A 27,420-nucleotide genomic window follows, 5' to 3' on the forward strand; every position below is an offset into this window, starting at 1 on the left:
ATAATAAATTTTATAATTACAATCTCATTTAATGTTAAAAAAAATTTATTACACCCCAATTATATGTACAAATGATCTTATTTAATAGACTTTTCTATGTACAGCCTAGTCCCAAATCTTTTATTACAACCCAACTAGGTATTAAACACAAATAAAAGCAGAAATCCTATAATCACTTTGGCTGCTAGCACTTCTCAAATTTAGCATTAACATATAAAATCTTAGGCTCCAAAACTATGTCATCAATCAGGCTGCATAATTCATCACTTTGTTCTTCGCTTGTGTTCTTGCCCTTTTGAACATAGTCATCCAACGTGTAGCCCTTATAAGTAGCCAGCCTGTGCAGCTGAACCAAAAAAGAATTATATCATGTATTGCTGGTCAATATCCTCATGAAGGTGATATCACCAAATCAAAATAAAACTGAGTAAATCATACATACAGATTCAAACTCCCAGCCTCCACCAAAAATAAACCCTACAGGCTTAGCTCCTCCAAATTTAAATTTCATAATTTCTTTGTATTCCACCTTGGAGTTTCTGCATAGGGTGCACCACATCCAGGAATCATTTGCGCCCAAATCTTTTGTGCACAGCTTTTGATGTTACACTGATAAACAACCAAGAATTTAACGTAACATTAATTAACTTCATTAGAAATAAATGAATAAAGGAACAAAAGAAAAGCCCAGAGAGAAAGCAGCAAGTAATTGAATGGAAACAATATATTGGAACCTGGCCATCAAAGTGAACTGGACTCTTGCTAGGAGTTGGTTTTTCTGCTAGTGCTTGAAGAAGTTGGAACATGGCCCAAGCTCAATTCAATGACATTTTCCTCTTGGCACCTTTTGCATTTTACCTAAAACAATATTTTCAAGTAAGACACATGATTTCAGGAAGAAATTAAAATGTATAAATCATAATAAAAGAGAGGTGAGCAGGGAAAAAGGATTGATTACCTTAATGCGATAAGTACTATTAGGATTATTGAATCCACCATGAAGCTGAAGATTTGTGCACCCTTGCAGTGCAGCCTTTATCAGAAGGTTGTATTCCATGTTGCCGTCAACAATGAGGATGCCTCGGGGTATTTATACTATTGTTCATCAAACATTTACTTGACAAACAAGAAATCTTGGACCTTGTGATCATCTAAATGGAGCTGAGCAGAGCTCATATCTGTTACAATTATCAAAAGTAACTTACTACTTTAGGAGAAACATTTTGAAATCTTGAATTAATGTGACTTAGAATTGCTTTATTCATTTGTTCATTGAATACATGATATGAACTCATATTATGGTTTAGTTCACGTTTTCTTTTGATTTCTTTCTCTTTTACTTAGTATATCAAAACACTTTTTATCTTTAGTCAAGATGGTAACAAAAATATATGGTTGAAATTGATATTTAACTGTTGCAATACAAATAGAAAGGAAGGAAAAAGGACGTTTCAGCTTTCCTCAAGTAAATGCATATAGAAAATGACTTGAATTACCATTGTATAACATATAAGCTCTAAAGATAGTATTAATGTAATTTAAAGTAGAGAAACAACTTTATACTTTTTGGTCTTGATACAAAAGCATGACAAATTGCAAAGTCAAAATGCTTCCATATATATACGTATAGATAATCGTTCATTTCTATAAATATTTCTTTTATTTTTTTTAATTCCATGATAATATTTCATACCTAATGTTTACAATAAAATGATCGATGCATTTTTAGTGCATGGTAATAGAGCAAGAAAACTTGGGCAGGAGGTAATATCTTTTATTAGTATTTTTTTTTATCTAATTTGAAATATAATTTTTCTCCAAGTTATTGAAAAACCCAAATTGTGTGATTAAGGCCACGTTTCTTTTACTTCTTTTTTCTCCTATGAACATTTCCTAGCAACATCCTATTTATATAAAAAATGTATGCTTGAAAATTGTTATTTGTCTCTTGCAAAAACAAGTTTATTAGCTTTAATTCCTCAAGCAAATGCATATAGGGAATGCCTTGAATTATTATCATATAGCATATACGCTCCAAAGATAATATTATAATTTAAAGATGAGAAACAACAACTTGATAACTAATTTTGGCCAGACAAAGAGATAAGGACAAATTGCAAAGTCAAACAGCTTGCATGGGTAGATAACGGTCATTAGTCATTACATAAATATATATATATATATATGTTTTATCTTTTTCATTATTATTCAAAGATAATATTTCATACCAAAGGTTTACAATGATATATGCACTTTTGGTGCATGGTAATAAACCAAGAAAACTTGGGCAGAAGGTAATATCCTTTATTAGTATTTTCTTTTATCTAGTATGAAATATAGTTTTTCTCCAAATTGCTAAAAAAAAAAGAAAAGAAAACACATTGACAGCTGCCTTTCCCAGTCCCAGGGACATGGTTATAGGTGTGGATGGATGCAAAGTTAATCAGTCTAATTAATTTCCCTGCTTGAGACTGGATATAAATAATTGCAATACCTTATAAGAGTTAAGATTTCGAGTCAAAAACTAAAAAGACTTTGCCTAACTGACTGCAAGAAGATTAAAATGTTGACCATACTAGCTACTTGTAATTTTTCTCAATATTAATCTACTGACACTTACTTCCACATTTGATTTCAATTTTTTATAAACAAAGTCAAATTTGAATCTTTGAAGAGTACAATATTTCAATATTTGATAATCTATTAATTTGAAAGATTTCAAATTAATACTTTGCCATAACTAAAAACAGATCAGTCATTACAAGGAATGACAGTGTCTGCTACCATAGCTTAGTCTATTATTAAATATGATGGCAAGTGACAACTACACTAATTAAGACATTGAATTATATATTCTTGACATTGACAATTTAAAAAGCTGGGACAAACCATCCATGCACAATGAGCTCTCCTAGCGGTTGATTTGCAGTGTGATTATTCAAATATGTTATATTTCACTTTAATTAATTATCAAACGGAAAATCGTAGGATCAGTGGCAGGCATTAGCCGCGAATCCAATTCTTGAATCAGACACATCGTAAGCAACCTCAAACGTCTGCTGTTGATGATTTCCAATAACGGCTGTTTGGCTCCATCCAGCAAAGGCCAAGCATGTAACTCCCTTATCAGCTTGTATGAGCACATTGGAAGCACCAAGAGTGAGGTCAGCTCCTCCTTGAAACATCATTTGAATCTCAGGTGCCGCCGACATAGTCTTGACAGTCCCCAGGAAACAGCAATCCAATATCGAAATTGCTGGGGCTTGCGCATACTTTTTGGACATGATCTTTACAAAGGCATCTCGCAAGGCAGAATACAAAGACCTAGGCAGGCGTGTGATGACAGTTCCAGAGTCTATGATGGTTGGGACTCTATACTCAGCAGCAGCCACCCTCAGAGGGATACCTGCCACAGTTATAGATGTCAACCTTAGGTAGTATAAACTAGGATTCTGATGAGGATCTGTGATCATGGGAGTGAACTTGAATGTTGATAGAGAAGGCTTTCCTATTTTCAGGAAACCTCCAGCGTCAGTAGAAGTAGCTGTGGGCAGACAGTAAGAGAAACCATATCCATATTTGGAGGACACCTGAGCTAGCATGGAGAGTTTGTCACGGGCTAGTCCTACTAGCCCAGCTGCCCTTCCGAACAAGCCTTCATTGTCCTGCCCACATCCATATACGAAATTGGAGAAGGTTTGGGATTGTGATAAAGTCAGTAAATCTTGACTTAAGTAGCCAATTGAGTATGATGAATCACCATAGCTGGCCGTGTATAGGCACTTGTTTGAAGTCGAACATAAAGGGTTGTTCAAAGTTGCTTCCTTGAGTGAAGAGCACTCAGAGGCGGCACATGAGAGATATTTGTATGTCGTAGATGCAGAGGGATTAAAAACAGGGTCTGCCTGGCTGTGACAGTATACTGCACAAGGCTCACACTGGATCCAGGAGAAGGAGCTGCCTGTATCCATGACCACGTCATAGTACTTGGCCGGAGTTCCAAGGCCTATCCTGACATAGTAGTTCCCTGTACCGATGGATAAACCTGGATTCAGTGGGATACTCAAAGACTTTGCACTTGACCAATACCCTAATCTCTGGGATAAAGCGGAATTTGTACTGCCTCTGCCTCTGCCTCTGTCTTGGGCTACTATGGAAGCGAGAGCCTTAACACGTTCTTCATCACGCAAGAGAAAATTGGAGAAGGATAAGGAGAATTCTGGGGTGAGAGAAGACTCAGGCCCTTGAACGTGATAGATCTTAACGTGTATGCCAGACTGGTTGACTTCCAACTTATTCTCTGCAAAAATTGGTTCATTGATAATAATAATGACCATTCATATAAACCTATCCATTTATATTTTAAATATATATTTCATATAATACGGAAAACATATACATACCTTGGAGTTCTGCGAGCAGAGGTGCCACTGCAATTGCAAGTGGCAGAGAGAAAATTAGAAACCAAACAAACGCCATCTCAGTTCTGCAGCCGACTTATAGCCTGTCCTCTCTTATCTAAAAGAAGGGGAGCTTATAACAAGAAAGGAGAACATGTCATTTACAAGTGTGTGGCAGAGTTCCAAAAGAAGAGGAATGCATAAAGAAATAAAGTTCAATCATGAACTATTAGTTGGAGAAATCTAAATGCTGTCACATTCCTTCAACAATAATGGGGCTTGATTAAAGTAGGAGGAACTTTAAACGGTTAGATTAGTAATTAAAAAAATAATTATTTATTAAAATTGTTATCTGTTATCTTATTTTCGTTTTGTTTGTGAGCAATAAGAAAATGGAAATATGGAACAAAATAACATAACTTAATACCTATCGCTGTGACTGGGGCGGGATACGGTACTTCCATCGAAGGGCTGCTTTTACTCGAGAAGAATATACGTGCACGGCTCAATATGCAAAGGACACTGATGTGTGTTCTTATAGCTATCATTTTCCTACGTCTTTTAACTGTCTTGTCGAGGTCCTACAAATTGGCCATTCAATGTTGGAAAAAATATGAGAAGAAAGCATCAAACCAGTCCTTTGAATCAAGTATTTGGGCCATGGAAAGGTCCTCTCCAACTAATACTTAATTATGATTTGGAAATGTTATCCAGATCATCAAACTCTTTTGTATTCAAGCTAACTAAAAATATAACCTAATAATGTCCTCTGGAGTGATCAGGTTAACACTTCAATTGGGTAGATGGTCTACAATTGAGGGATGCATTGGGGTACAAACAAGAAATCTTGGACCTTGGGATCATTTAATCGGACCTTTTACTAGTATCAATGATATTTTCTACTTTACGAGCTTGCATGAAGATGAAGAAACATGTTGAGCTTTACCTAGTAATGGCCAAATTAACTTAACCGTCATTACATTTAGGCCAAATAAGGTATGAACAAATTGCAATTTCCATTTTTTTTTTCTGTTGACAACAATATTACCAATTAAGTGTTTAAAGGTGAATGATATGTGCATTTTTACTCTACGGTAATATACCTAGAAAACTTGCATAGGAATAGGATATATCCTCGTCTCTTAGTACTAGCAGTGAATATTTTTTATCTTAATTCCAAACATAATCTTAATATTGTGCAAAAGGATTCAAGCGCAGTGGCGGCTGTCATTTGTTTTTGTACAGTTTTCATGGTAACGTCTGCTGACACAAACATAGCATGCCCATGCAGAAGCAAATGCTATGTTTTTCTCAATGCATTAAGGGACAAAATGCTCAAAATTACCACAAGTATAATCCGGAAAACATACCATCAAGGACCATGATTCTCTTTTGTTTCAAAATCGACATAAAATCCACCACCCAGCTAAAACCATGAACCAAAATAAGACTTCAAAAAGAGGTAAAAAAGTGTCTGGAACAATGAAATCACAGCACAAAACAACTTAAACCCCTACTTCACTTCCTTCCTCGGATCTTCAAAGCTTGTCTGTTCCTCTTCTTGACACCAGACTTGGCAACCTTCAGACTCCTGTTCACAGCACTCAACCTTGCAAGGGCTGCTTTCGTTAAATCTGGCCTGTAGTAGTTGTCTGCCACCTGCAATATTTGAAACAAGATAGAGACATTAGGCAAAATTCATAAAAGAATCACCATGCTTAGATGAACAGAATTTCAGAATATCATTGAAAATCTATATGAACTGCAGCATGAAGACAGTGCAAATTGCCAAAATCACCAACTTACATTAATATAATTGAGAATATAATAGCAGCCAAGAGCAAGTTGGAAAAACGGAGGGAAGGTGGGGAGAAAAGGTAAAACAGTAGGGGACAAGCTACACGAGAGAGCATGACAGCCAAAATTCAGTATACACATATATACACATCATGCTCAAAGCTAGCTACGTAAGCATTGAAATTGCACTCGATTAAACTTTAAAAGCTCAGAAGCCAAGCGTAACAAGTAAATTTCATAGAAGAATCCAACAAATAGATCCTTCTTACCTGTTATTGCTTCATCACCGCAAGATAAAACTTTCAAAAAATTTGAATTTGAATGCAAGCAATACCACACCTTTAGACAAACAAATCATCAATCAACTAAATAATCTAACAATGTTCACCAGTTAGTTTGAGGAACTAATATTAGATAAAGAGTTCAAACTTTTTTTAATAAAAAAAAAAACAACTGTTTTTGGTGGTGACTCTTTAGACAAACAATTTTTTCTCTTCAAAAACAAACAAGCACAATAATTACCAAGTTACAAATTAATATCAAATAGTTGGGGGAGGTAGGGAAAGCTTTCAGAGGCAAAACCAAACCTAGAAAAAGAATAAACAGAAATGGTTCAGATGATGTCTTCCTATTTTACCTGGTTTTTGACTGCCTTGGCCATCCTGGGGAACTCCTTTCTCATGACAGACTTGTGAAGCAAACTTGAAGGCTTGTTCTGCTTCTTGGTCTTAGTTGTTGCTAGCAGCACAGACTGATCTTTGCCCCCACTTTGAATGGTTACTGTTTTCTTGTTTGCCAGCCCTAACGTTTCATAGATCCAGTGAAGAGTAAGTCAATTGCACCAAAGTCCCGACTCAACTAAACTCAAAGAACGAATTCAGCTATTGAGTTGAGAAACTGGGGCAGGGGAGGGATATAAAGAATATATATTAAGCAAATAGGACATGTATTCCTTTGTGAATGCATTAAATTCATGATTCCAGGTTTCAACTATTCTCAAGATAAAAACAGCAACTTCGCTTCCAACTTTTCAAGTACCATATCAATTAAAATTGCCCCCCTCATCGTACTTGGATGTTCTTATGGTTATATCAGATCACTATTTCAGCTTTCCTAAGAAAACTTAATTCAATTTTTTAAGAGAAAAAAAAAAGAGCAAAAACGAAACAAGATATACCCAATATTTCTTGTCATTCCCTGAACAATCATTTGCCAGGCAAATATTTCCTTTTCTCTTTTACTTAATAAAACGGGAAAAAAAAGCAAAAGAAATTTTCATTTGTCAAATAAACCTGACATAAACATAATCGAATGAACAACAATAAAAGAAAGAAGAAACTTTTGGATCAAAATAATACCAGAGTGTTTGTAGGAGTTCAGATTGTAGAGATTGTTGGGCTCTTTGCTGAACTGAACACTAGCGGTTCCTCTTCCAAACTGCTTCACCAAAAAAGAATTGTTCTTCTTCACTATCTCCCAAATCAACTGTCCTGGAACTGTCGCCATCTTCTCCTTCCCTGCACCTCACTGCACCAGATCCACCCAAACACAAAAACCCTCTTCGTAAGATTAAAAGCCTTTAAAACAAAAGCAAACCAAAAAGAAAAGGCAGAAATAAATTAGTAGGGAGCTACGAATTGAAGGAGAACCTGTTGATTTTTACGGGGTTTTCTTAGGGATGGGAGCTGCAGCGAGAATTGGAGACTGTAAAGAAGAGCGAAAAAGAGCTTTTATAGCACTGAAAACCCTAATTGCCAGTACTAGTCTGTTTTCCATTTAAGACGGCAAGGGTATCATTCATTTTAGTTTATTACGGTCATGTCCTCTTCTTTTAGTGCAGTTTTTGTTGGATCCTATATATCTTATAGACTTATACAAAACGCAACATAACCCAAAGTTGAATACAACAAGAACTTTTCTTTTTGCATGATAAATAAAATAAATTAAATTAAATTAAATTAAAACTAAAATATGAATAAATAATTAATTGATCCGATATTTGATCTTATGCTATACATTTTCTTATACCCTTTGCAACATTCTTCCTGTTAAAAGGGCCATGTATTTTGACAGTTATAATTGAGATTTGAGAATTTGAGACCATGCCTGATCCATGAAATGATCAACCCAAAAAGGGACTACATCTCAAATTAAATAAAAAATAAACAAAGCAACTGGGAAACATAAGCCTCATAAGGACTTGATTGAGGAGGAAAGAAGGGATTGGATTTAGCAACAACATCTGAATTCCAAAAACAAAACAGAGTTGAACAGAAAGTGGCTTTGGAATAAATTACCAAGTCAAAGTCCCAAACCCCCAAAAAAAAAAGGTACAACTGCAAAATTTAGGTTATTAGCCCCCTGAATCAACCTGAATTCATGAATTAAAAAAAAAAAAAAAACAATATCAGGTCATGGATATACCTAATACCAGATCCCACCTCCTTTACACCTCAACTAATGTTACATTTTCATATATACAAAGCCAGAGAAGCCCTTCTTCATCATCCTTCATACTCCTACCAGTTTCCTTTTCTACAACAACCCAATGTCACTTCAATTGTACAACGGGATTCATTCTACCTGCGGGTAGATTGTATGCTGCTGTTGCTATCAGCAAGGCTTTTAAAAATGAACCAGCAACCAGGTTCTCTAATCAAATCAAATCCCAGTACTGAACCACATTCACTATAGTAGGGATCACCTACTCATGAATTGCTTGACGTTAAAGGGCGCATGTGTCGGCCGTGCTGAGCCATTCAATGCTTCATTTATCCTACTGAAGACTAACTTTAGAGGAACACAAGCTATTACAGGACCCTTAGGCTTCTCCACCACCAGTTTCCTGTCAGCTAAACCGAGCTTTTGACCAGTCAATGAAGACAATTTCCGAATCTTTTTAGACAATAGTCCAGATTTCTTTGCTTTCGCTGATTTTCGTGGCAGGAAACGCGAGTGCAGTTTCATATGCTTTGTAGGAACTCGCCCACCTTCTGAATTTCGCTTCACTACAGGACCAATTTCAGTGCACTCCATTGCAGCTTCACGAGTCAAACTGCCATAGTAATCATCACTCAAAACCTCAACAGTTAGAGGGTGACCAATTATGGCTTTTCCATTCAGTTTACTCATGAGGGAAAGTAATGGAACATGCTGTGGCCGATAGTTAGCTTTCACCTCAATCTTAACATCATAAAATGATGAATCAGCAGAATAAGGTTTTCCTGGAAAATCTGTCATCTGATATCTGGAGTGAACAGTATAGCGGGACTGACGGTATGGAAGTAACCTTTGAGGGGTCACAGAACCATCAGGCAGTATTTTTGCCTCCACTATTGGCCCTCTGGCACGAGGCTCCCGAGACATAGCCTTCCAGTCCTGGAACCCATCAAGCTGCTCTTCAACAACAGACTTGGACTTGGATTGCAAGGTGCAATTGTATGGAGCAACTGACCCACCAACACCATTGCAATCAACTTTCTGATCAGAACCCTGAGAAAATCCATCCAAGTGCTCTAGACCTGCCAAACAAGCATTTGGTTCATCATCCATGTCAGCATATTTTCTTGAGTCGTGTTTTCGATTTTTACTTATTTGTCTTGATTTCCTCTTTCCTTTTAACTGCCATTCAGCAGTACCTTTCTCTATCCTCTGGCTAATACTATTAGTATGAGCAGCCACTGATCTGGTACAACCAGATTCATTATGTACCTCAGTTTCAGCTTGCCTTCCCAAATCACCAACTTCAGGCGTCTCAGATGAACAAGATACAAATATTGGAGAAAAATCTGTCAAAATCATATGATTCATTAGTACCAATAGGGAAAAATGTAAAATGCTACAGCTGACAAAAGATGAGAGAGGAAAAGGTAAAGGAATCTGCTTTTAGAAGAGCATGCATACCCATCTAAGTATCACAAAGTAGAGGTTTCGCAAGAAAGATCAACAAAATGAAACATTACCAGAATGTGTACCTTCTTAAGCTAAATATGTCATCAGACCATGTGCTTAAAACTACAAACAAGCAGAAGATCACAATGCATGAACCAAGCAGACCCAATACTAAACTAACCTCATTTCAAACAGAATTGGTTGAAGTAGAAATAAATTCTGATAAAAGAGGTGCATGACAAAAGAAGGAAAAAAGGGAATTCCACTGTATTTACCTCTAGTTTGACTTAGTCTCCAGGCAAATTGTTATTCAACAATGACTACTAGCGAGACGATTCAAGTTATTGGCCCAGATTATGCCCTTATTAGCCAATGCAAGATTTCAGTTCAGCCCTTGGATTGTGGAAGAGCATCAAAATCAATGTGTTCAGCTTCCAATCCATTTACATATTGATTATAAACTCATGGTTACAACATTCATCTCACATCATTATATCCTGAACTCATAAGAAGAGTATTTTAGCTGATTTCCAAACTTGTCACTAACATCAGTGAGAGTTTAACTTTTTATCGATGTCATCTAATTCCTCAGCATGCTACAATATGTATTTGGGTTTTAATAGAGTTAGGCCTCTTGTTTAGTACCCATCCTTAGTTGTTTCTTTTAGGATCAATTTCATCTCATGCCAGGATAGCTGTCCTCAAGTTATCAAATCACCAGAAATTGGCTGCAGTTCATTAGTTATGACTTATTTAGAAGAAAGTCAAACAAGCTCGAGCACAGCTAATGACAAGCTGTTGCCTCACACAAAACCAACATTATGCAGACAATTGATCAACATGGTGAATAACAAGGCATGAAAAAACAAATAATCCATATCCATTGGTTGCAGCAAAAAACCCCCCATAAAAGCCCTTGCAATACAAAAGCAATTTATAGAAGCAGCAGAATATGTTTATGCACAAAAAAGATGCAGCGAATTAGAAAATGCTACAATATATTATATTAAAGTTTATTCCACAATACCTGCAGATGGTTTATCTTCTCCAACAAATGGCACATCAAATAGCTTGTCAGAAGAACCATTCTCAGCTAACCCTAATACGCTGGAAATTTCATTGTATTTTGTCTTATTATTAGTTTGGGATGCATCAGCAGCATGTTCAGAAGCATTTAAGGAGACACCATTCTCACATGAAACTCCTGTACTATCTGAGTTGTTATTGATGTTGTTGTTGTTGTTGTTGTTGTTAATTACAGCAGAAACACTTCTCCGTGACTCATTGGAATCCATTCCTGAAACCTTGCTGTCAGAGAGTCCCCTAAGGGGTGAACCACTTGAGCTTGGAATTTCATCACAAACAACTGGAACTGACACCATAGCTGTACTCTCCAAAACCTTGGTTAGTGGTCGCCGACGATTTTTCCTTTTCAAGAATTCATGAACATTTGCCACTTGAGACCTCTTTCTTTTCAATGATGATGAATGATTTCTGCTACCATTTACAGGACTTCCATTAGACACGCAATTGCCCATGTTCGGGTCATAGAATGAAGCATTATCTTGTTGAACTAACTCGAGCACCCCTGCAGTCTGGGCTTTCCTTTTTGATCCTACACCCATACCTAGATCCTCAAGGCCTCTCATGCGCTTGATTCCTTCTGTTCCATCATCCTCTGAGTCATTTGGGGTTTTTCTTCTCTTTACCAGCACACAGTGCCCCTTAGTACCATTAATATGATTTGGCTCTTCAAAGGATATGCCAGACTGTGATAATTCTGGAGCTGAATCTGAGTCATCCTCAGTATCACTCATTTCATCAGTCATATCCTCATTTTCTTTCCCAGAATGTGACATGGTAGGTGATTCTCTGACCGAACTACCCTGGTCACCACCAGAATTATCTTTTCTAGAGAAATAATCTGGATGATCCTTTCCTAAACGTGCACTCTCAATCTCAAGAGCATGGAGAATAGCATCTTCTCTTCGAGCATATTTCACTGCTTTCTTGCTAGAATTTGCTGCCGAAGCCTTTGCTTTCTCAATACATTCATCATATTCTCCACAGCGAAAGGCCTTCACCCTCTTAGACTTTTCAAGATTATACCAGTCCCTAAAGCCAAGAAAAGGCAAAGAAATTTAGTCGACAAAGTCAAGTAATAAGAACACATGCCAAGTGCAGTAAATTCTTGCTATTCAAAGGTGACCATTATGTGAACATAAGACTTCCTGTCATTCGTGTATTTCAATCTTCCAATACAAATGATCCTAGAAATTAAAAAGAATAAAATACAGCACTAACAGTCCTTTACTCATAAATCATTCAGCATTGGACATGGTTTAAACCTTAATAACATGGACACCATGGGATCAGAAGGTAAAACCTTGAATCTAAATCATCATAACCTGAAAATGAAAATAGAAGTCATCTATCCAAACCTTGGATATTTTTGTCATTTTCTACTGGATTGATACATAGTCCTCAAGTAACAAAGTGACAATTGCAACAAGAAATGGTTACAGGCTCTACTAATGCATGACAGAACAAACACTCATCTACTGGACTGATTTAGAAATTTACTTTTAGAGCTCAATAACCAATGCCTATACCCTATAACAACATAAAAGACAAGGCAATAGAAGAAAGACAAAAAGCACAACATTTATCAAGGGCTTTTAGAGGATCAAATACAAATTCTCCTACCAGCCTAATATAAATCACCAGTGTTTAAGGGAAAAAATTTTCCTGAAGAAACATAAAGTTCTAGTTTTGAAGCAGCCATAACAAGATTTTCTTCAAAAGACAGAAATTGTTAAGTGAAATAGTTCACTGACAGCCCAAAGAACGGGCATAATGCACCAAAGCAAACAAGCATGCTTTCAATATAATGCAAATGCTCAACATTCCACCACATATTGCCACAAAAACCACACAAATAAACATGAAAGTGTATCATTTGAGTCAAAACCACAAGTTTGCAATCTTTTGGTAACCCTTCAAATAGAACCAAAAAAAATATATAAAAACCACCAGAAGAAAAGACCCTTTATTCACTGCAAGTGTTTCCCCAATTTTTTATCATTTCATTGATTAAGCAACATCAAAAAAAGTTCCAAAAAATGACAAAACTATGAAGAATACTAAACAAATAATTTTACATAAAAAAAAACTAATCATCAACAGAAATGCAAGCAAGTAAATCCAAAAAAAAATCTAAAAAGTAACTAAAAGATTAAAAGAAATGGACTCACACGCTTGCATCCTCACGACCAAGAAGCTTAACAGGAGTACCGGATCTCGGAGAAACCAAACAACTCTCAGAGAGCTCGTCGAGGCCCATAATCCGACCCGGCCACCAGGAACCGTTTCTGCGTCGGACCCAAACCAACCCACCCACCGAGGCATCAATGCCCTTTGTGTTGGGCTCATCGGGGCTCCCCATCAGAAACCCCTTCCGCCAAAAATCCTCCTTGAAAAGTAAATGTTAAAAAAAAAATCTGATCTTTAAAAGTCAATCGTTAAACTCCGTTTTGAAGCAGACCCAAGAATCCAAAACCACCAACAAATAGTCGGTTACTTGAACAAATGCATATGCCCTTTAAAACCTGAAAAAACAATAAAAAGAAAACGAAGTAGTAAGAGAAACCTTAATCCTGCATGCAACTAAACAGCCAGAAAAGAAACAAAGAAAAACCCATAAACCCAGGAAAGAAAAAAGCTTAAAAGAGAGATAAAAACCTAAGTCGAAGGGGCTTATGGAGGAAGAAGGATCTAGGTGGTGAAGACAAAGCCCAGTGAAAACAACAAAAAAAGATCTGGGGAAATTTTTTTTCCTTTTCTTGTTTTGAAGATTTCTTTTTGGGTTTCCTTTTCCACTTTTTAATTAAATTTCCGGGCTTTTTTCTTGACAAACTTGAAAAATATATCTAAATGCCCTGCAACTTCACTTTTATCCTTCTTTTTGTCAAGGATTTTATGGGGTTTTCTCGGCAGAGTGTACGGACGGAGAGTGAACAGAGTGAGAGATAGAGGGAAGGAGAGAGTTTTTAAGAAGAAAACGAAGAACGAAGAAAAGAAAAAACAAAAAAATATTAGGCTTCTGTTTGGATCATCAAAGCCAAAAATAATAAAACGAACCTTTTTGCTTTTTCGGTTCGAGGTCGGGAAAAGATAGAGAAGAGAGAAGAAAAAAAATTACTTAAACAACAATTTTTTTTTTTTTTAAACAATAGGAAACTATGTTACTAAGACCTTTTTTTTTTTTCTTTGAACGTTGGCCTCGTACAAATGCTTCTTAAACCGTTGGATTAGTTTTGTTGATGCAAATCAAACGGTGCTGATTACGTTTGAAGATGAGATCATGCGGATTCTTCTTTCATCTGAGCAAACTTGAGGCAAGAAAACAGGGCAAAGGTTTTTTTTTTTTTTTTTATACAGAGAAACTATGTACTAATCAGGGCAAAGGTAGTAAAATGACCTCCTGTGGCAAGGGTTAATAAAAAAAACAATACTAATTGTCATATAATTTAGTTAATTAAATCAATTTCTAATTTTTATAAGTACTATGTTTACCTTTTATAATTGTTATCTTCTTTATAATATATAATCTTTAACAGTATTATGACATCATTTAATCTTGTTATTTCTACTATATATATCTAGAAGTTTTGAAAAAATAGCATTATTTTTTTATATATTCATTAAGTTTTTTTATTAAATGTTGAAGAAATTAGGTAATTAATTAATAAATTAGTTTGTGTACCAAGCAATGTCTTGAAATACGCAAAGCCCAACTTCTCTAGGCCGGTTTGAGCAACATTCCTAAGCCCAGAATTGACTTAACTTGGCTGAAAGATTACTTTGTTGTGTAAATAATGCTATTTATAGGAGATATTAGCTTTCTAAAGTTTCAATTATAACATTTGAAATGCCCCTATGGAGACTTCTTTGCATATAAATTTGACTTATAAATTAGCAGAGTAATTCTATTGACTTACACACCCTTTTGTTCCTCATAATTGAACATTGTAATTATTTTGTATTCGTAATTATTAAGTTTTTAGCATTGTATTAAGCTAAGACTACACTCACTTTTCCTATACAACACAAAATCAAGAGAAATATTTTCTTGGCTTGATTCTCACTTTATATATATATTTCTTTATTGACATATTAAAATTATAAGTGCTATATTTTCTACTACTTTTGTTTTCTTATTTATTTAATTATTTTATCAATCATTTGGAATCATGCATGGCACAAGGTGTATGCTATTGTTTAAAATGAAAATAGAGCAAGGGACATGATCGTAATTTGCCAATACATAAAATATAACGAGCGCCCTCAACCTTGTAAGCGCACCGACTCTTTTGTGAACTCCATGTCATGTCCGCAAAAGGAAAAGGAAAAAGTGTTGGGTGTTCTCATTTTGGACAAACAGTGGGATCCTAATTTTTCCGACACTTGACTAGATGCATTTTGTCTTTAAAAGCATGTTGATTGTTGAGCAGATGTGACTTTATGATGAACGGCTGTGATTACGCAATTAACCGTTTATCAGTGCTGGTCTATCTTGATCTTCTTTTTTTAAAGTGGCTTATTGTTCTTGTGGAAATATAGTTACATCCAAAGATTATATAATTAATTAGTACAAAATTAGCTCTAAAAATGTTTTTAAAAAAAAAAAAAAATATTAAAGACAAGCCCAACTAAACAACCAGATGTAGTTGAGGAGTGGCATGGTTCGTACATCGATGGCATGCATCATGTCAGCCTTTTTTTTGCTTAAATCGAGGGCAGTGGACTCCGTTGCTTCCCAACACAACTCTTCACTAAGAAATCGACGCTAGGGAATGTGCTCCGTTGTCTTTTAACCAAACTAACTAAAAAGAGATAAAAACAATAAGAATGGAAATAAAAAACAATTTGTAACCTTTAGATGTTGATAATTCCGAAGAAAATATGTTTTATATTTTTATTTATTATTTTAGACATTGAAAATTAGGAGACAAAACGCAATAGTATGGAGAAGAAGAAGACTATTTGATATAACAACAATTAATAAATTTGGAAATTTTATACAAAACACTAGGATTTGTTTTTTTTTTTTTTTTCATTTAGAAATCTTGTCCATCAACTCAAACACTATGTATATTTTTAAGTCAAATGAGCTTGTAACTTATTTTAATATGGTAAACTCTATCATCATTCTTTCAAATTTTTTTGTATGACCTTTTTTTAATTTATAGTTCGTGGATTTTTTGTCAATTAATAGATTATAGATAATTTCTGTTCCACAAGATATCAAGTTAGGTTGTTAATTTTACTCAATAAATTTACCAAAATATGTTTAATTCAAAAGTAATCTATTTGATCATGCTTAAAGATATTTTTTGATATTTTATTGAGTAAAATTAATAGCATAATTTCTTATAAGAACAAATACAAATTGATTATTGAAAAAAAAAGATATTCAATATGTTAATTAGGAAAAAATTACAAAATGATAAATGAGAAAAATTAAAATCACAAAAATTGTGTAGATACTTGATTTTGATTAACACCTACTATCCAAAGAATTATTTTATAACATAATATTATACAGAGAATAATGAGAATAACCATTACAAGTGAATCACTACTTCACGTAAAACAACTACAAGAATTGAATTACTACTTCATGTGGAACAACTAAAATAAGTTGAGCACTACTCCATGTGGAACAACTAATACAAGTGGAATAACTATTTCGCACATAATAACCACTTCACACAGATGATAGTGAAAGTAATTTGAAATAAATGGCAGAGTTCATGGGTTACTTTCATATTGGGATATTCTGGAGAGTTTGGCTTGGTGGCTCAATTGTGTAGATAGTTAAGAGGTTTCTCTCTTAACCTTTTCCTGAAGTACAAGTGTTTCCCTCATTTACCTTATTCTCTTGTACTTGTTCATGTATAGTTTCTTCTCTTATACCTATTCACATGCAACTTCTTCTCTCGTACCTGTTCATGTACAACTTTTATTTATTAGCTTCTACTCGAGAACAAGTCTTATTACATCTAATTACTTCAACAGTCACATAATGGGTTTGTAAATGTTACTCGACATTAATTCTCAGTAACAGTTACTTAATATTAAAACTCTCCTTAATAATATCATTCATTATGTGCATTACAGTCTTTTCTTATAACCATTACTTTTGACACTATACATATAGCCTTTACAATTCATTGAGAGGACTTTCACTTTTCGAAACTACTGTACTCTCACTTAGAGCTTCTCTCTCTAGCCTTTTTATACATTGTTTACTTATTCTCTTCTTGTTTTTTTCCACTTGCCACGACACTCAATACTTCAGGAAATACTGTGATCTTCCTCTTCGCCAACTCTAGTACATCCCTTACTTGTTTGCAACGCATCCTCTTCCTATCACAAGAACCTTTTTACATTTTGGAAACTCCACTAGGGAGGAATGATTACATTAATTAAGACTTTTACTACTACAATTTTGCGTTATTAGAAAAGATGGAGAGTTCCACTGACAACCAAGATACTCTTATTCCCTCCTACATTAGGATCTGATGAGAATGATCTAAGCTTCTCATAAGAGGATGCAAACATTAGAGGATAATAATAGGTGAATGATGGAGACTATATCCCAACTCGCGGTCTCTATTGCCACCACTTTTCAAGCCCAACTTGTGCACCTTAATGAGAGTGCACCTAACAAAGTTACTCCTCTAGTTATAAACACTAAGGGGAATGGGGGAATTGGAGAAAGTGCAACTAATATAGTAGTTGCTGAAAACCCTAATCCAACCAACTCCACTGTTACAGTTACCCTATCAACTACCTCTATTGCAATAATCCCACCTGCTCCTACTTAAAGATTTGTGACAATGAAAGAACTCTAAAGGCTTTTAGATCAGAAGAATAAAAGCTTGCATTTTTCTGAGTTTGATCTCAAGTTGCCCTACTCGGCTGGTGTAGTTGCAAAACCATACCTAAGGACTATACTAGCCCCAAGTTCAAACAATTCAATGGAAAAAACTAGAGATGCAAGGGAACATGTCATGAAGTTTGTGGAGACTCTTGGAGTTGCTGGATTTGATGATGACTTGAAGTTGAAAAAGTTCTCCAAATCTATCACAGAAAAGGCTTATATATGGTATGTTAACCTCACTCTTGGTTCTGTTGCGTCTTGGAATCAAAAGTGTAAGATGTTTGAGAAAAAAATTTTCTCTAGTCAAGAGAAAGTTACTCTCGTTGATCTTGGAAGAGAGTTTCAAAAATTTTAAAAAGACCTCATGAAGTCCATCCAATGCTTTAGAAAAAGATTAGACATACAAGAATTTCATGATGAGAAGGAGTTGGTAAAAGCATGCATTCAAGGACTGTTTGATGAGTATAGACTATATTTGGAGAATCTACCTCTTCCAACCTTTGTTACTTTGGTAGAAGTTGCGCGAAGGACTGATAATATGGTTCTTAGACAAAAAGGATTCACTTGCTTCAATAGAAGGAAAGCCAAAAAGATGAATGATATCTAAGGAAGAGGTAGAGAAAGAATGGATCTAGTTCGAGTAAATTTACGTCCTAGAAGAGCTATCCCAAAGAGAAGGCTAGATGGGGAGAATGACTCTTCTCCACCATTCTCAATACTTCTAGATAGAGTGAGAGCTCTTCTCCAAGAATGGGTTAAGGATGAACAGATAAATTTACCTTACACTCCACGACCATCAACAGCGAAGGAGAAAGCTAACCCAATGTACTGTGATTATCATCAAGTAGTTGGTCATTGATAACTCTATGATTTAGAGTTATTTGAGCTTAATTTAATAGTAATTTAGCTTAGTTCTTGTAGTAATACATAAAAATTTAGTAGATTTTATTTAATTATTTTAAAGTAGTTAATTTAGGTAAGTCAATCTAATCCTAGTTAATTTTATACTTAATTTGGTGTTAATGTGGTTAAGATAGGTTGTTATTGATTTATTTGTGCTTTTATAGGTATTTGATGAAAAAAGAATTTTAGTAGAAAAAATAGAGCAATTTTGATGTGTAAATTTTCACTGCATATATTTCAGTATTTCGATTATAACTCTCTTTACAAAAGTTCAAATGAGATGATTCTTAGACCATTAGAAAGATACGAGAAAAAGCTACAACCTTTATGTTTACTACTTCACCTAGTTCAGCTTGAAAAATTGTCAAAAATCTTGTTGGAATTGATGCAATACAGTAATCCTAGAGTAATTACGATTTTTATTAATTAATTAGGCAAAGCTACGACCCACTTAGTTGGATGAGGAAATCTTGATTGGAATTGACTTCTTTCTTCACCCAACTTAGCCTAAGTTTAAAGCCCTATAAAAAAAACCTTTCAGAAGACTTTTAGAGAGGAAAAAAAAATGAAACACCAGATTGACAGCTGAGAGTCAAACCGTAGAGTCATTAAAACTAAGAAGAATTTGAAGGATCCAAGGAGATTTGAAGATCAAAAATGCAATTCTTGAGTTTTTCTATCTTTCTGTTATTCTCCTTTCTACTTGTTTTGTTTTTAATGTTTAAACTTTATTCAAGGATGATGTGTAACTTGATGCGGAACTAATTTATTAATCTAAGATTATGATTGAGCTCAATATGTAATCTAAATTATTTATCTCTCTTTTACTTATATTTGATGGATTTAAGTTGTTTATGTTATACTGTTCTTAATGCTTCTAGTTGACTGGCCACTAATTAGATTAAATTGGAAACCTAGGTTAAACCTTGACGAAGAAGATTTAGGTAAACCTATAATAGAATAGCATATGATCGAATGCACTTAGTTGATTAAGTGATTTTATTTGCATATAAGATAGACATACACTTATAAGTCATACGTAGTCAAAATTAGAGCACAAACTTAATGAATATTTTTTCAATGTAATTTGTATAGACATATAGTAAATTAATTGGGAGAGCTATTTTTATGAGAAACTTGACAAAAACTTGTAAATAATTTAGAACTCTAGGTTAGCAACTTAATCCATTAAACTGAGTTAAGAGAGAGAGACAATAATCAAATGAAGTACTGAATGATATCATAATCTTAGGTCTAGTAATCACTAAAAATAATTTGGTTGATGTATTAGTTTTAAATATTAGTTTATTAGTTTCAATTTTTCTTTTTCATTTTAATTGTTTAGATAAAATTAGAGTGTGTTAATTTTAGTAGTTAACAGTAAGGATTAATTCAATTCTTTATGGGATCAACACTCTACTTATCTCTATTTGCGATATGTATACTTGCATGGGTAAAAAATTGAACAACAGTCATCCACTTGTTGAATGCAGAAATCTTTAGAGAATGTTCAATTGACGAGTGTAAACAAGAAAGGTATTAATTAAAAATAACAGATTCCAGAATAACCCTCTTCTCGTTCATCCAAATCCTCGAGGGCAAGTAAGTGCAATAATTCATGCTAACCATGATAACCCTTCTTCTTCAAACACCTAGTTCAATGATACAAGTAAAGCTACTATGGTTACTTTTTGATCACTAATTCACTGATGAAAACACCTAACTTCAGGCATTTCTTTGACTAGCATGGGTTTTTAGAAGAAGCAAGGAAAGAATTAGCTATATCACTATTTTAGATAACTAGAGAACAATATGAGTAGTGTAACTTAGTAGGACGACTTATAGAAAAGATGGCTAGTACGTACCAGAATGCTAGTGTTTACAAAGGCAAACATGTGTACACCCCATCCTTATCATAAACCTCTCTATGTGGAAAGCACCATCAATGGATATCCTATTAGAAGAATATTCATTGATGATGGTTCCTTTGGGAATCTTATACCTCTATCCATTTTGAAGGTTGTAAACATAGATTTGAAGAGTTTACATCGACCTATGGCTATCACTTCCTTTGATAATAAGGAAATTATGACTTTGGGACAAGTGATAGTGAACTTAAAGACGGGGTCAATTCAGGATCAGATATGTTTCCATGTTGTTGATGCAAATGTGGCTTATCATGCTATAATTGGAAGAAAATTCCTGCACATGCATAATATCATTCCTTCCTCAAGCCATTAATATATTAAGGAATATTGGAAATGGAAGGAGAGTTTCATTCCAGCCATTAAAGCTTTGTTTGAATCGAATGAGGTGAGTTATACAGAGGCTTCTTTCTTTAAGGATCCAACAAAAGATGGATAAACAACCATTGCTAAAACTTGTGAGTGTTCTACTCCCACGATAGGAAGAATATGGTGGGAATAAGGCAGAGAACAGTGGCAAAAAGAAGAAACAAGGTGGGAAGAGAAGAAGAGGAAACACTTCTACATATAGGGAAGTAATTTAAAAAAAGACATCTAATGGGGTAACCTTCTATGTAAGTGAAGATGAAAAAATTATGTATTACGTATGATGGGAGTCAAGGTTTGGGGAAACATCTTCTCCTAACCCTAAACTTTGGAAGCCACCAAATACATCATAATTATGTTCTCAAGTGGAAACAGAAAAGGAAAACGTTACAAAAAGTATTAACCACGGAGGAACAGTTCCAAGATCAACCCAAGCTTCAAGGTGATGAGTTGGTAGAAATAAATATGGCGAAAGGAGGAACAACAACTAAGCCACTTTTCATAAGCAAGAGTCTTTCTAGTGAGCAAAGAGTTGCGCTAATTGAGTTATTGAGAGAATTCCAAGATGTGTTTGCTTGGACTTATGAGTAGATGCTTGGATTAGTTGAGAATCTCATTACTCACGAGTTACACATTTCTCCACGAAGTAAGTCAGTGAAGTAACATGCTCGTGTATTCCACCATGTGATAGAGAGCTAGATAAAAGAGAAGATTAACAAACTTCTCGAGGTTGAATTCATCAAACCCATACATTATTCTATTTGGCTAGAAGTTGTAATTCTTGTGAAAAAAAATAATGGAACAATTATAGTGTATGTAGATTTCAGAGATTTGAACAAGGCATGCCCAAAATATGACTTTCCTCTTCCTAATATTAATACCTGTGTATTACCTTAGTAGATGATGACACAAAAGTGAGTTGAATTATCCACCTATGGAGAAGGATTGTCCTGCTTTGATGTACACAATTCAGAAACTTTGGTAATATTTATTACCTCATAAGCTCATAATCGTGACAAAGTCAGATCTCATCAAGTTCTTCTTCTTTGAGCCAACTTTATCTAGAAGAATAGAAAAGTGGCTTCTTTTATTGGGAGAATTTGATATATTGATTGTTGTCGTAACGTGCGGGTCCGGGAACCCGACCGCTATACGATGAACTGTGAAAACTCACTAAAAAATTAAACTATGAGTCGCCACCAATCTTTTTTTTTACTAGGTGTGATTGGCCACCTATTGACTCGATTCTAATCGATGCAAACTTAAATTAATTTTAAGCCCACTGAAAAGAACCTTAAACCGGTCTATAATTTTCTGGATCTAGGTTCGGGAGTGCGGTTACGCCCGGGGAAGGATTAGTACCCCTCGGACGCCCGTTCTATGAACGGTACCATTTTTAGATCATCATATTGGGCTTTAATTTTTAATTTCACTAGATTTCCTTAATTATTATTTTTATTATTTAACCTAAAATGGAACGCAAATGAGTGGCGAGATGAAATGCATGGCGTGAGATAAAAATGCCGGACGAATAACCTTTTATCGAGGATACTTTCCGAATCCGCCCATCATACTGGTGGGACTCGAGATATTCTCTCACCTAGGGAATTATCCGAGAAACTCGCCTTCGCAAATTCGACGAATAATTCCCGTCTTCGGGGTCATCGTACGTTTTCTTTTTAAAATAATATTTTTGTGCCTAATGAACCTAATTCGGGCAAAAGCCTTTTATTAAAGATGGTTCTCGAGCCCTCTCATCATACTGGTGGGACCCGAGGACATCTTTTCACCTAAGAAACTTTTCGAGAAATACCCGCCTTCGCAGGATCCCCGCAAGATCCCATCATCGGGGCTTGAACTCGAAAACCAAAAATATTGATATGCAATGATATGTATGATGCAATATGTATATGCTATGCTAATGCAATTATTTATTTTTTATTATCATTAATTATTTTTATTTTATTATATATTTTATTATCCTATTTCCTATTCTTATTTCTTATTATTATTATTATTATTATTTTTATACTTTACATTTTTTGTTCTAAGTTCTTTGTTTTTCATTTATAGTTAGACAAATTGTTTATAATTCTATGTTATTTTAATGAGTAAAAATTATATATTTTTTTATCGTACTATATATATATTTTTATATTTTTATTATTATTATATTTTTTATAAGCGATTTTTATTCAAACCTAATGCCTAAGATCTTTATTTATTATTTTTTATCTTTATCTTCACATCTCTTTATGCCACTTAATATTCGATGCTTATTTTTAAATTAGTTATTATTTTTTATTATTATTAATTTATTTACTTACTTATTTAATGTCATATATATTGTATTTTCACGAATTAATTATTATATGTATTTGAATTGTTACCACTTTATCATTATTTTATTACTTATTATTTATTATTTTTTTTTATCAAGTAATTTCATCAAGTAATAATTTTTGTTGTATAATCAAGCTCTTTATTTATTAAGGATTTCGGAATCTTAAAAACGAGACCCTCCCATCATACTGGTGGGGCCTTGATTCGGATTCCGAGCCTAGGGAACATAAGCTCGGGATTGCGACTTCTCGCATCCCGATCGATTATCCCATCATCGGCATTGTTTGCTTGTCCTTAATGTCATGATATTTTTCTTGGGAGTTAATTCTCTAAGGTAGGTTCTCTTACCTACCCTATTATAATTATTTTCATACTTGATATAATATTATTTTTATTCACTACATATTTATGTATATATATATATACGTATGTATATGTATATATTTTAGCGTACATAAATATTTCTCATGCCTCTATTTATATTCTTATTCATACATATTTATAATCCTCTAACTAGATTATCTCTTTAAACTCGCACATCATATCTAAAATTTTTAGAGCATTGTGATAAAGTAATTTAATCTTAATCTTAAAGACATTCTCTAGAAAATTTCCTTTTTAAGACTTTGTAAAAAAAATATTTCCGAATCAACCTTTTAGCATCAAGTTATGAAGCTTAGATTAAATGCCGCGAGTTGAACTTAAACGAATCAAACCATGATACCCAAACAATTAAATAATCACAAATCCATTATGCAATGAAATTAAATTTTCCTTACCTGATTAAGTCGAATGAGCCTCAACACAACTAAGCTGACCACGGCTGTTGCTAGACACACTGTTCAGCTTTGCACAACCTTCCATGGGACACCAAACGGCGTCGTTCGGCCCTGAGGAGACAAGCTCTCTCTTTTTTTTACTTAGTTTTCTTTCTTTTCGTCAAATACCCAAACCTGGCTTTCTTCCTTTCCGTCGGTCGGCATTGCAGCTCCGCCTCGCACTGCTCTCCTTCCTCTTGCGCCGGCAGATCGCGGCTCCGCCTCTCCCTCCTTCTCTATTCCTCTGCCCAGCTCTCCTTCCTCTTGCGCCGGCAGCAGAACACCTCTCCCTCCTTCTCTATTTTTCTGCCCAGCTCTCCTTCCTCTTGCGCCGGCAGCAGAACGCCTCTCCCTCCTTCTCTATTTTTCTGCCCAGCTCTCATTCCTCTTGCGCCGGCAGCAGATCATGGCTCCGCCTCTCCCTCCTTCTCTCCTAAAAAATCTGGATCTTCTCCTCCAAAATCAAAACCCCCACCCTCCATCATCCATTCCTATTTCTCTCCTTTTTTTTATTGATTTTTCAGTGCTCATTGTGGAATTTTTCTGGGTGTGACTGCTGGAAATTTTTTTGTTGCAGGTTCCTCCTCCTCCCGAAATGCTACAGTGCCCCCTCTCCTTTATACTCGATTCTCGGGTTCTGGAGGGGGCACGCCCCATTGCCTTGTCCCTGGGCACCCAGGGGCAAGTTCCACTAACCTGCCAGACGCGAATTTTTCGCGTCTGGCAGGTGAGAGAGGTGCCCGGCAGGGTGCGTCCGCACCCTGCCAGTCGTACCTCTCTCCCTTTCTTTCCATCATTTTTTGTTCATTATATTTTTAATTTAGTGTCTACAATTGTTCAGCCAAAAGCTATCAAGTCTCAAGCTCTTTCAGATTTGTTAGCATATTTTCCATCTCGGCTTAAAGAAGTTATTTCTGATGTCATTCTTGTTGAATTACATGAAGAGGTATGTTCAATGAGTATAGAAAAAAATGAGAAGGATTTATACTTTGATGGTTCTTCAAACAGTTTTGAAGAAGGTGTCGGAATAATTCCTCATTCCACTAGGTACAGAAGATAACTCCTTGATACAAAGTTCTACATTAACTATCTCTCATTTGAGTAGAAGTCACATCTCTTTGGAGGAAAAATATATTCATATCTTGGAAGCGTCAAGTAAAGATGGGAACTCCTTGATTCTAGGTTTAAAGTTAAACTCCTTAGAGTCAAGTAGAAAACATATCTCTCCAGCTTTCAAGCTAGATTTCCCATGCACAAATAATCAAGCTGAGTATGAAGCATTAACTTTAGTGTTGTATGTGGCAACAACCATTGGAGTAAGCAATCTTTGCATTCATAGAGATTCCAATCTTATTGTAAAGCAAACCAATGGTGAGTTTTCCTTGAATGAGGTTATGCTTGCGTCTTTCAGAACTCTTGTTTAGTCTCTATTAGAGAAATTTCAAGTGGTGAGCTGTGAACATACTCTAAGAATAATGAACTGTTATGGAAATGCACTTGCCACCTTGGCCTCTAAAATCCATATTCTGAAGAAAGAACGAAATATTCCTGTAGTTGTACTCAAAAGGACTATCCCATGTCCATCTAGTGAAATATTACAGCCTTCAATTTATGAGGAAAAGGATTTGCGAAAACTTATCATAGAAGAGCTGCTTAATTCAGGTTTACTGTTATTCCACGCTTGAAACATTACATTTTGATTCACGGTACACTTTAATGGAGTTCTAGCAAGATGTGTTTCCAAGGAAAAGGTAAAAGAAAGATTGAAAATAGCCCATGAACAATGGTGTAGGGAATAAGGACCACCTTTACATCGCTTACTCCAAAAAATAGGATATTTTTGGCCATCTATGTCTAAAGATGCTTTACAGCTTCAAAAGGCTTGCACTAGATGTTCTGAACCACCAACTATACAAGAATGCCATTTATGGGAAGTGCTGGTGATTGGCGAAGGATTTATATTGATTTTCTCCAAAATGGAATTTTACCAGTTAACTTTAAAGATGTAAGACAACTCAAGAGAAGAGCTCAACATTTTTTCCTCAAAGGAAATCACTTGTTCAAACTCTTATTTGTAAGAACACCATTGAAATGTGTTTCCCCAATTAATGTCAATCCATTGGAAGAAGTGCATGCAAGTAGTAATGGAGATCATGAAGGTGGAAGGAAGCTTTATCTGAAGCTTTTGGATTTTAGGTATTATTAGCCTACTATGAAAATAAATGCAATGAATTATGCAAGGAAGTGTTATCCACTTTAGATTTACGGGAATGCTATACATGCTTCGGTTGTACAACTTCATAGCATCAAGCATTTCCATACTTGGGCATTTAATTTGATTGGACCGATCAATCCTCCTTCTAAAAGATATACTTGGATACTAACAACAACAAAGTGCTTTATTAAATGAGTGAAAGTTATTTCTTTGAAGAGTGTGACTGGTCCGACAGTAGTAAATTTCATCAAGGAAATCATCATTTGCAGGTTTGGCATACCTAGACATATTCTTTCAGATAATAGTACTCCATTTATTAATGCTAATGTAAGGGAATTACTTGCCCTTTACGATGTGGATCATGTGAAGTCCACTTCTTATTACTCGAAAGGAAATGGTCAAGTGGAAGCTACAAATAATACTTTACTCAAAGTGCTTAGTAGAATGGTGCATGAAAAACCAAAGATGTGGCATAACTCACTTCTAGTAACATTATGGGCATATAAGGTTTCCAAGTGTGGCCCTACGAAGGTAACTTTTGTTCACTAGTATATGGGACAAAGGCTATACTACCTGTAAAAATTCTAGTTCCATCATAAGATTAGCCTTAGACACTAAACTTGATAATGATACTTTACGGATGTTAAAGTTGGAAGCACTAGAGGAAAGAAGAGATAAAGTAAAGAAGAACTTATTAGTCTATCAAAGGAGGTTGAGTAGAGCTTATGACAAGCTAATGAAGAGAAGGAATTTTGAAGAGGGTGATCTAGTACTACGTGCAACTGAGCATATTAGAAGAGAAACCCTAGCTTCT

General features: G+C 35.0%; 3 protein-coding genes, 1 long non-coding RNA gene and 1 other non-coding gene across 7 annotated transcripts; all 5 read right to left on the bottom strand.

Annotated features, from left to right (window-relative positions):
* Positions 1 to 60: 60 nt before the first annotated feature.
* On the bottom strand, positions 61 to 1,040 carry LOC18596093 (uncharacterized). Its single transcript, XR_001928365.2, has 4 exons — positions 959 to 1,040; positions 735 to 858; positions 443 to 609; positions 61 to 346 (listed from the first exon to the last, which is right to left on the bottom strand). It is a non-coding gene; the product is annotated as an uncharacterized LOC18596093 (long non-coding RNA).
* A 1,785-nt stretch (positions 1,041 to 2,825) lies between these two features.
* Positions 2,826 to 4,606, bottom strand: LOC18596094 (aspartyl protease family protein At5g10770-like). The gene is made up of 2 exons (XM_007024357.3): positions 4,404 to 4,606; positions 2,826 to 4,300 (listed from the first exon to the last, which is right to left on the bottom strand). Exons 1-2 carry the CDS (start codon positions 4,477 to 4,479, stop codon positions 2,991 to 2,993), a joined length of 1,386 nt encoding a protein of 461 aa, XP_007024419.1. The 5' UTR covers positions 4,480 to 4,606; the 3' UTR covers positions 2,826 to 2,990.
* Positions 4,607 to 5,664: 1,058 nt separating this feature from the next.
* Positions 5,665 to 8,000, bottom strand: LOC18596095 (large ribosomal subunit protein eL28z-like). 3 transcript variants are annotated; one of them, XM_018123965.2, is made up of 5 exons: positions 7,847 to 8,000; positions 7,556 to 7,724; positions 6,835 to 6,998; positions 6,467 to 6,536; positions 5,665 to 6,059 (listed from the first exon to the last, which is right to left on the bottom strand). In XM_018123965.2, the coding sequence occupies exons 2-5, from the start codon at positions 7,701 to 7,703 to the stop codon at positions 5,914 to 5,916; spliced, it is 528 nt and encodes a 175-aa protein (XP_017979454.1). In that variant the 5' UTR covers positions 7,704 to 7,724; positions 7,847 to 8,000; the 3' UTR covers positions 5,665 to 5,913. The 3 variants fall into 3 exon arrangements, with proteins under 3 accessions (XP_017979454.1, XP_007024421.1, XP_088663751.1); XM_088807625.1 differs by lacking the exon at positions 5,665 to 6,059 and adding an exon at positions 6,186 to 6,297; XM_007024359.3 differs by lacking the exon at positions 6,467 to 6,536 and having other exon boundaries at positions 7,847 to 7,999.
* On the bottom strand, positions 6,401 to 6,490 carry LOC148762217 (small nucleolar RNA R24). Its single transcript, XR_016027276.1, has one exon. It is a non-coding gene; the product is annotated as a small nucleolar RNA R24 (small nucleolar RNA).
* A 401-nt stretch (positions 8,001 to 8,401) lies between the features above and the next one.
* LOC18596096 (uncharacterized protein At1g51745) lies at positions 8,402 to 14,207 on the bottom strand. The gene is given in 5 exon segments (XM_018123860.2): positions 8,402 to 8,932; positions 8,934 to 9,985; positions 11,116 to 12,203; positions 13,343 to 13,696; positions 13,830 to 14,207. Coding segments are annotated over 4 exon segments (2,358 nt in total). The 5' UTR covers positions 13,534 to 13,696; positions 13,830 to 14,207; the 3' UTR covers positions 8,402 to 8,905.
* Between the last annotated feature and the right edge of the window lie 13,213 nt (positions 14,208 to 27,420).

This window comes from Theobroma cacao, chromosome 6 (genome assembly GCF_053813885.1).
Source record: "Theobroma cacao isolate CCN51 chromosome 6, ASM5381388v1, whole genome shotgun sequence".
NCBI lineage: Eukaryota > Viridiplantae > Streptophyta > Magnoliopsida > Malvales > Malvaceae > Theobroma > Theobroma cacao.